We start from the raw sequence: 9,942 nt of genomic DNA, 5'->3' as shown, positions 1-9,942 counted from the left end.
CTTTCTTTCTTTCTTTCTTTCTTTCTTTCTTCAATCACAATCCTACCCTTTCCCTGTTGTCCTTAGAAGGTATGTGGATTGCAACTAGCCGAAAATATACAGTTATTTATTTTGATGTGTTTTCACATATGTGTTTCAGAAACCACACAGATAGAAGATCCGAGAAAACAATGGAGGGGAGAACAGGAGAAAATGCTCAAGGACTATCTCTCAGTGGCGCAGGATGCACTCAGGACACAGAAGGAACTGTACCACGTGAAGGAGCAAAGGCTGGCTCTGGCCCTGGATGAATATGTACGATTAAACGATGCTTATAAGGAAAAGTCCAGTTCTCGCACAAGCTGTAAGTATAGGGCGGATATTCAGACTTCCAAGACTGAGGCCTATTGGTAAACAATAGAAATCTACGTACATGTTTGTGGGGTTTAATGTTGAGCCCTCTTCCTCCCTAAACTGGAAGCGTGGCTCAGTACCCCAAGAGAAGGTGATGTCATCCAGCAGACTTCTCAGTAAACCCCTCAATCCTCTTCCAGATAAACCTTCCCCATTTGGAGATAATGTATACCTTCTGTTACTGTGGCTCCTTCTGTATTCGTTTATGAGATAATTGTTACCTTTGGAGGAGCCCTGATACGCACTGGGGCTCTGCATTGAACTGCTAACAAGTACCATGGTGGGTGTTTTTAACCCACCAGATGTTCCTCAGGAGAACAATGAGGCTTCCTGCTCCTGTAAAGATATACAGCCTGTAAGCCTCCAGGGGCATTTCTACTCTGTTCTGTAGGGTCACTATGAGTCGAAATCGACTCAGTGCCCATGGGTTTGGTTTGGGTTTTAGGACAGGTAATTTTTTCACTTACTGCAATTCTAGTTTAGTATTTCTCGAGAGGAACTGGAACTGTTAAGCAATTCCAGAAGTCTCTGTTCACTGCCAGAGCTAACGTGTCTCTCTTTATGCCACAAATAGGTCATTTGGAGCTGGTCATAGTTTGAGTAGCAGTTATAATGAAAATAGACATTCTGCTTAAATGATAAGCTTTTGGGTAATTCTGTGCACTATTTCAGTATCCTGTTTCTGCAGTCTGGTTCTCTGCGGACAGTTATAAAGCCCAGAGGAAAACTCAGCACCATGGCCTTTGTGCCACTCCTTTTCCCCCCAGCTCTTTGAGAAAATGATAGAGGTCTGAAGATTACTTTTTACAGGCAAAGATCTAATGGATGACCATGAAGGAATTGATAAAGAAAATGAATATCTGGATACAAAGCATCTAACAGGCTGGTCTTAGAGTTGGGAAGTCACCTGCGGTCAAGAATTATGTATGCAATTATAAACAGCCATTCAACATTTTTTTCTCTTTCAAAGTGTTCTCAGGATCTTCATCCAGTACTAAATACGATCCCGATATTTTAAAAGCTGAGATCTCCACCACGCGATTAAGGGTAAGGTGATTTTGTTGTGGCTCTGCCTTGAACATCGTACAGACCTCGAAGGCCTTCAGTGGTCCTCTGTCTCCCTTCTTCCTACAGAGCTCTCCACTTACCCCTCCAGGGGCTCTCTGTACCTTCCTTTGGATGACTTTTGTGAGTGGAATCCTATTTGTCACTGAGCTATGCTCCATTGTTGGGTAGTTCTCTTGTTGCATTAGAATTTCAGTCTTCACGTACTCTTGTTTCAGAGACGAACCTGAGAGCTCTTTCCCCAGATTGCCCCAATTTAAAGATGCCCACAACTTGTCCCCAGATCACCCCTTTTCTGGGTTCATCTTTACTCGCTCCTCATGTGGGGCTTTCTAGTCCTTAATCTAAATATATTTGACTACACTGCTATGAAAGTTAGAACGGATGTTTTCTTGTTTGGGGGTTATGAAAGCAAATCGACTCACTTCACCGCCAGTCTGTAGGTCATGCAGTAGATCGTAACCAGGACCCTGAAAGTCCCTATTGTACTCTCTAATAGTCATTACTCGCACCTTTCTCTCTAAAGCCAGCGCCAATCTCATGAGCACTATTAATTCATTTGGGCCTGCTTTGAACTCTGTGTAGCTGGAGTAGCACCGTGTCTATTGGGGCCTTGCTTCTGAGGTTCAGCAGCACTTGGAGATTCACCCGCAATCACTTTCCCAGCTGTATAATTGGTCCACTTTTATCGCTTCTCAGCCTTTTGGCGAAGATCAAGTGTAATTGTTCCATTTTTGTGTACATATCATAGATTCTTTACACTTTTGGTGTACATTAGCTGTATTGTACTATTGATGCAACTTAATAGCCAAATTTTAGTTATTAAAATTATACCAATATTTTCATGTCTTTGGTGTACAATTGTACACACTGCTGTCTCAGTAGGTATGCTCTGTCAACAGGTACATCGTGAACTTTAGGAGTGGGTATTCCCAAAGAGTTTCAGCTCCTCTCAGTTTCTAACACATACACTGTGTACACCCACACATTTTGTACTTTCACTGTCTTCTACTTCAGAACATGTACTAACTTCCTCGGTGGTTTCTCAGCTGAGTGTGTTTGTTTCATTTTCAAAGGACAGGATATTTTCTGAACTTTTATTGCCAATTTCAGCTCAATTCCACCGGGTAATACTCAGTTCTGAAATTTCTTTCCTTATTAAAAGATCATTTTACTGAGGGATCTTATAGCTCTTATAACAATCCATACATCAGTTGTACCAAGCATATTTGCACATATGTTGCCATCATTATTTTCTAAACATTTACTACCCATTGAGACCTTAGTATCAGCTCCTCTTCCCACCCCCCACCCTCGTGACTCCACCCTGATAAATTATACAGTATTATTATTTTCATTTCGTACACTGACTGCTGTCTCCCTTCCCCAGCTCTGAGATTTCTGTGATTTTTTTTCTTTAATTATTTACACTTATCAAAATTCTACACATTGATAAGAATTTTGTAGCGGAACAATCATAGTCATTGTAAAATGTCATATCGTGACTAACATAGCATCTAGATTTCGATTATGCTAGATTACTTGGTCCTTTTTTCCTCTTAGATTCTGGTCAGTACTACTTTTTATAGCTCCTCATGCTTTATTAAGAACCATACATTATGTATGAAAATGTATAAAGCAAAAATTTGAGACATTAAAAGATTTTATCATCCTTCATAAAGGATTTACTTCTGCTCCTTTTAGGCAGTTAGGCCAAGGGCAGATTGTATTTTAATCCAGTCAGGGTTTGAGCTGACTAAAATCTTTGCTTAAGTCCTTTTCTGAAGGCTGGTCTATTTCTGGTTTACCCTTTCTCTCAGGATAAAGCACTTCAAAATCCCCTTGACCTCCTCACATGCCGTCACTGGGGCTCCTGGGGCTTTATGGGACCCGAGCTCCAGTCTCCCCACCTCCACACAGCTGAGGGGTTGTCAGGGCGTTCTCTGTACCCCAGCCTCTAAGCCTCTGCGTTTTGCCCAGCTTTCCGGTTTCTCTGCCAGACTGGCAAATGCTGCAAAAGGAAAAGTAGTGCCAAGTGTGGGTCCCGACTCTGGGCTTCCCTTATCTTTTGAATCTTCCACACACAAAGCCGTGCTTCCTTGGTAGTTCTGCAGTGCCTTCCAATAGTTCCTCTCCCTCCTCACCCCCCCCAACAACTTTTCTGTTTTCTAAAAAAGAAACAGAAAAAAAACAAAACACTTTGTCTACAATTACTGGAAGGAAACAAAACTTTAAGCTTGAATTTATTGATTTAATTTATGAAGTCATCGATACAAGTGTTCCGTGTCAGTCTGCCATAGAAATCCCTCCAGAGTAGCCCGGGCCCTGCCTTCTACCAATCTGTTCATATTTCTTGAGAATGTTATGTTTTGTCCATTGGTTTATGATTGGTCCAGTGTGCTTTTCTGCTGTCTCCGTGTACCCTGCCTATGCCTTTCTGTGAGACACCAGTCTGGATCCTCTCTCACTTTCAAAATAAGGTGTGTGTGTGTGTGTGTGTACGTACCTATCTTGTCAAAACTTACTCATAATAACTCCAGCAGTCACTGGCTATGTGCATTGCTAAGGAAGATACTATTTATGATTATTGTAAACTTTAAGTTTTGCCTCGTCGTTTCCCAGTGTTCTTATTCTTGGAGGACAGGTTGTAAGTGGAATAACTACAATAGGCTATTTTGCTCTGCCCATTCATATCCTCTTTGGGGAAAGATGCAAGCTTAGGGGGAGAATTAAACAAATGATAATATCGCCCACAAATAACGCTTAGGAGAATAAGGAGCTCCAGGCCATCAGGGATTTCCTAGGAGCTGCCAAGTGGCCGCACCTCCCAAACTATCTCTTAATTTAGCAATTGCATCCCTTAGAGACAGCTGGTTTTATGCCAAGCTTAATTTACTGTTGAGAGCTTAGATTTTTACCACCTTTATCCGTTTTTATATTCAGCATTATGACCAAAAAGAGACCTAAGTGCCCTCTTGACAAAGGTACTTTCTTCAAGAAGAGGATGCGAGACACCCATAAATAACTGTAATAAAGGATCAGAAGCACTCCTCTCTTCCTTTCCTCCGTCAGTGTAGCGGTGTTTATATAACACTTCCTGACAGTGTAGCTGCCTTTTCAGAAATGCTCCCTTAGCAAATTGGCCCTTGTAGTCCCTGTTGTGAGTGATGTTTTGAGCTGTGTCAGGGCTTCAACGCCTGGCAACAGATGGTGCACTCACTCGGGCATTTGTCCACATTTTGGCTGGGCCGCACTTGTAGAATGCTCCCGCTAGCCAGAGTGGTTGGGTGACTTGGCAGTGTCTCATGGATTTTGATAACTTGGCCTTCTTTAGTTTGGCTCCACTGTAGAAATCCCTGCGTATGCACATCCTTCCCACAGATTAATGCCACAGCAGTAGTAACTCATGTATAATTATCTCTTCATTGTTTGGGTGCCTCAGAGTCCCTCCCTGTGCTTTTGGGCAGAGAAACAAGAATATTGTTTTTTTCACACAGAGCCAAAATAATAGTTTCATGCTTACTAATCTTGATGTGGTAATATTAGCAGATAGATCTCATTTGTTTTACCGAATTAGAGCAAGTGGTCAAATACTTGGAAACCACATATTTTATGAACATTTTTCTAAAGTGCATTTTTGATATTATTTCTCAATAGTATTGGTAATCATTAGATTTCAGTTTGCTCATTAGACAATTATATTTGTTTACATCTTATTTCTAGTTGCTTAAATAGTTAAATGAATAAATAAATGTGTTATATTAAGGTACTCCTAATGCTTTTAGACAGTTTTTAATTTAAGAATTTTTAACTTTAGGAAAGGGTATGTAAACATTTTACTGTAAAATCTATTAATTTATCTTATAATTAATATTTATACCATAGGGTCTTTAGCAGGAGTATATAGAATATAATGTACAAAGTGAATCATCCATTTAAATGCCATTCTTTGAAATCTTTGCCCAAGTTTATAAGTAGGTAGAATTTGTTAGAGAAATTTGCATTCAATTTTTAATTAAGCTTTTAAATTAATCTGTCCATGTCTACATCTGTGTATTTGAGAAGAAATATGTAGTTTCTTCGGCATCAACAGAAGTTACTCTATCGATCTCTCTGGCTGTGGCTTCCAGTCTTCTTAATTTTAATTCTCAGCACACATAGTGTACACGAGACTTCTGGCAGTCCATAAAATTAACTCCTCTAATCAGATAATTTAGTCTAAGCAGCTAGAATTGACAAATAAGTGATCAGTCTTAATTGCTTTTATAAAACTTTCATCTTTTTTGGTGTGAAGGCTCTGAGAATTAAGCTATGTGAAATTATATGAAGTAAAAATAGAATGAAAACAAGGAGCTTCAAAAAGTTCTTGGGAAAAGTCGAATTAAAAGATAATGAAGAAAAATAAAATGGATTTTTCCACTAACGTTTCGAAGCTCCTCATGTTCTCAAGTCCCTGCGTCCTTACATTTTGATGCTTTTCTTCTCACATGCACAATGTGCACATTGGCCCAGTGCCTGCACACGTGATTCTGAGTGTCAGTGTCTTAAAGACATGACAAAGAAGTAGCAAGTGCACATAATGTAACGCTTCACACAGCTTCTATGCAAATGTATTTCTAAGACTGAAACTAGTACACAATAATGTCAGCTTCTACTTAATCAAAAATCTAAACTTAGCGCACGCCTTCAAGATGTTCAGGAATGGAATCGCGTGAATCAGGATAAATAGATCTGGTCTCAGTGTCCGTGTTGTGCTTTACATATGGGGAGACATTGATGGAAGAGGTCCAATAAGGAGATCTGATGCCCAAATTCACACTGTGGAAATTTCATTAATATCTTTTAAAAGTGTCTACTGGTGATAGGCTTTTACCCATGAAGAATTACCTTCTACAACAATTTTCCTCCTGCTGTAGACAATTAGAAAACTGAATAAAATCTATGAAACAACTGTTCTTAAGCAATAAACAACAACCAGACTCACTGCCATTGAGCTGATACTGACTCATAGTGATCCCGTAGGACAGGGTAGCACTGCCCCTGTGAGTTTCCGAAACTGTAATTCTTTACGGGAGTAGAAAGCCTCGTCTGTCTCCTGTGAAGTGGCTGGTGGTTTCCACTGCTGACCTTGCAGTTGGCAGCCCAACATGTAAACACTCCACCACCAGGGCTCCCTGCAATAGGCCACCAAAACACCAAACTCACTGCCTTTGGGTCAAAGTTACTGACTCAGAGCATCCTGTGTTAGTCTGGGGTGACCACAAAAACATCCAGGGTCATTCAAATATGTGTAAGAGAGAGCTGTATAGCCAACAGCAGTTGTATATTGAGAAAACATACAGGTCAAGCCCAGTCCAGATCAAGTCCATAAGTCCGATATTAGCCTATGTGTCCGATACCAGTCTATAAATTTGTCTTCAGACTATGCAGCACATGCAATGACGTCGAATGCAGGAAGATCACAAGCCGGAGGGTGAAAAGTCTTGTGGATCCAATGGCAGTGGAAGCATCACAAGGCTATCTCTGCAAGTCTCCAACCGCATGGCTCACTCAGGTCTCAGTGCAGCTCCTCATGGCTTGTCCACAGGAAGATGAAGGCAGAGAGAGTATGGCCCACCTCCAGTAAGAGAGAGAGAAAGTGCCCAGAATTCTCATGAGAAGGCCCCACAAGGAGGCATCATCAGGCTGCAACCTGATTGACAGGCTAGACTCCACCTCTCAACCTATTTATCAAGTAGACATGAAATTATGTAACTACCACACATCCCTATAGGATAGCGTCGAATGCCCCAGTGAGCTTCGGAGACAGTAACTGTTTACAGGAGATCAGATCCCTGTCTTTCTCCTTAGTAGCTGCTGGTGGTTTCGAAGTGCCAACCTTGTGGATTGCAGCCCAACTCATAACCACTGTGTTACCAGGACTCCTCACAATAGTCCATCGAGGGCTACAATCCCTAACTGAAGGGAAACAGACCAGATGAACCCTGAGATCACACTATCTGCAGGAGAGGGAGATGAACTCAAACCCTCATGTAGTCTGGTGTGATATGCCAGGAAAAAATATTTTTTTAATCAGAAAATAATAATTCAGGGAGGTAGAAGTGACTAGAATTTGTGGGGAAGCACAGTGGAGAGATGGGTGGAGAGAATGAGTCAGAAAGCTGTCGTCGTACTATAGAATCTCCGCAAATATTTGTTTTAATTCAATATGCACTGTACCCACGGGGTAAAAGACCACAGAACTGGGGGAAGCCAGCAGCGCGACTAGACATTCCCAGCTTACACGTGACTGGGGGATTTTATATTTCAGCACCCGATGGAGGAGAGCTTGAGACATGGGCCATGGATGGAGACTGTGAAGGACAGTGTCCTGGTAACCCAAATTCATCTTAGATTAAAGCTTGCTTTGGCTATGCCCAGACAAAAATTAAGTGCATACTATATATAAAAGGATCAAATTGCCCCCAATACTGTGTTTGCTAGAACACAGTTCTGCATTTTTAAGGACCTCCGGCAGAGTCTAGCACAGGATAATATATAAAACCCACATGTTTAGCATCCAGGAAACCACTGTCTTCAAAATCGTGGGTGAAGCAGGTGGTTTGTGACCGACTGTTTTCCTAAAGGCTGGTGGTTTGAGCGTACCAACCAAGTGCCGCAGAGGGTAGGCCTGCTGATCTGTTTCCAGGAAGCCCTGTGGAGCAGCTGTCCACTGTAACTCAAAGGGCTGCTGAAATTGAATAGCCAACGAATGTAAGCAGCCTAGAGACAGAAGAGAGGCATTACCACTGGGGTGTGTGGAAGCTTTGGGGTAGTGACAGATACCGTTCATTATTATCTTGATTTGATGATGGTTTAATGGGTGTCTGTATACAAGGGTTATTCAAAAAAACATGTAAAAATTTCATTATCTCTTAATTCCATCTTTCCATGAACTTTTTTTAAAATCCTCTCGTGTGTCAACATACATCAACACAACTTAAGCATCTTTAGCTTATTCTATGTGTCACGCATCAAAAGCATTCTTCAAAATGATCAGGTATTCAAAGACTGAAGAAGATGGCCCATAACAATAAGAAACAACACATGACTTTGTTAGTAGGGAAGGGTGTGCAGCATATTCGATACATGCTAAAGCATGCTTTCTGTATGCACAAGCAGGGGTCCTCAAACTTTTTAAACAGAGGGCCGGTTCACTGTCCCTCAGACCTGTTAGAGGGCCAGACTATAGTTTAAAGAAAAACTATGAACAAATTCCTATGCACACTGCACATATCTTATTTTGAAGTAAAAAAACAAACGGGGCAAAAACACCCGGCGGGCCGGATAAATGTCCTCGGCGGGCCGCATGTGGCCCTCGGGCCATAGTTTGAGGACACCTGATGTAGAGGAAGATATGAAAATGATCAGTAAAAAAAAATACAATACATACTTTTAAAAGCCAGAAGTGGAAATTATACATTATTAGACATAAACTACACTGAATGGCACAGCGCCAGATTACACGCTGCGGAAGGGAAGATCCATGAACTTGGAGACTAGGAACTACCAACTTGAATTACAGAAAGGAAAAGGGGAAAACCAACCTTGAACAAACATGATAAAGTGTCCGTGCCCTGTGTTAGACTACAGAGTAGCGAGTAGTCTAACACACGTTTCAGGCCAAAGCTGGTGATTCCTTGTGGATATTCAACCTCAGAAACTCCCATGAAGCTTGATTTCATTCTGACACATGAATCGGTTGCCACATGAACTTGATGGCAGTTTGTTAAAAGAGCAGGATAGGGAAAAACACATTCAGAAATGAAAACTCAGAAACTGGCAGGTCCACGTAGTGCAATCTACCTGAAACAATAAGCGCAGAGACTATTACTCCAAGATGCACCGTAATCAAACTGCTGAAAGTCAGTCATAGACAATCATGAGAGCCAGCCTAGAGAAGAGACAGTAGACAAAGTTAAGAAAAAAAAACAACAGGCTGATCTTCAAAAACTATGCAAGCTACAAGACAATACAGTAATAAAGAGCGCTATCTTTAGAATACGGAAAGAAAAATGTCAACATAGATTTCTATAGCTCGTGAAAACAAAGACCTTTCAGGCAAGTGCTCTGAAAATTGATGGTCCGCAGACCTGTAATGTATTAAATGTTAACAAATTCTTCAGGCAGAAGGAAAAAGGTACAACATGGAAACTTGTCTCTCCAAGGAGTAACTAAAGCATCATTAATAGTAACTAAGTTCATGAATATGATGACTGTCTCAAAGTTAAGTAAAATAGCATATTTAAAACAAAGTAAAACACAGTGCATTAAAAGTCTATTATGGTTGGACACGCAGGGAATCTAGGACAGAGGAACCTCTCAGGACCAGGGGTGACAGTGGCGATACCAGGAGGGAAAGGGGATGTAGTAGGGGGGAATGGATCACAGGGAGCTACGTGTGGCCTCCTCTCTGGGGGACGGGCAGCGGAGGGGTGGGTGAAG

The 9,942-nt window shown here is 41.3% G+C and overlaps 1 protein-coding gene across 2 annotated transcripts in view; it reads left to right on the top strand.

Moving 5' to 3' along the window:
* Positions 1 to 9,942, top strand: part of WWC2 (WW and C2 domain containing 2) — a 262,995-nt gene that overhangs the window by 153,091 nt on the left and 99,962 nt on the right. Inside the window, exons 3-4 of one of the 2 annotated variants that reach the window (XM_004696137.2) lie at positions 140 to 343; positions 1,364 to 1,440. In XM_004696137.2, the coding sequence (XP_004696194.1) occupies positions 140 to 343; positions 1,364 to 1,440 (281 nt within the window). Of the gene's footprint in view, positions 1 to 139; positions 344 to 1,363; positions 1,441 to 9,942 lie in introns of those variants that run through there. The other variant, XM_045286701.1, reaches the window with a different exon arrangement.

The sequence above is a fragment of the Echinops telfairi genome, unplaced genomic scaffold (assembly GCF_000313985.2).
Source record: "Echinops telfairi isolate 266 unplaced genomic scaffold, ASM31398v2 ScPeMD7_9;HRSCAF=40, whole genome shotgun sequence".
NCBI classification, from domain to species: Eukaryota; Metazoa; Chordata; class Mammalia; order Afrosoricida; family Tenrecidae; genus Echinops; species Echinops telfairi.
The sequence above is the reverse complement of the archived record's forward strand: the minus strand, read 5'-3'. Positions and strand labels throughout refer to the sequence as shown.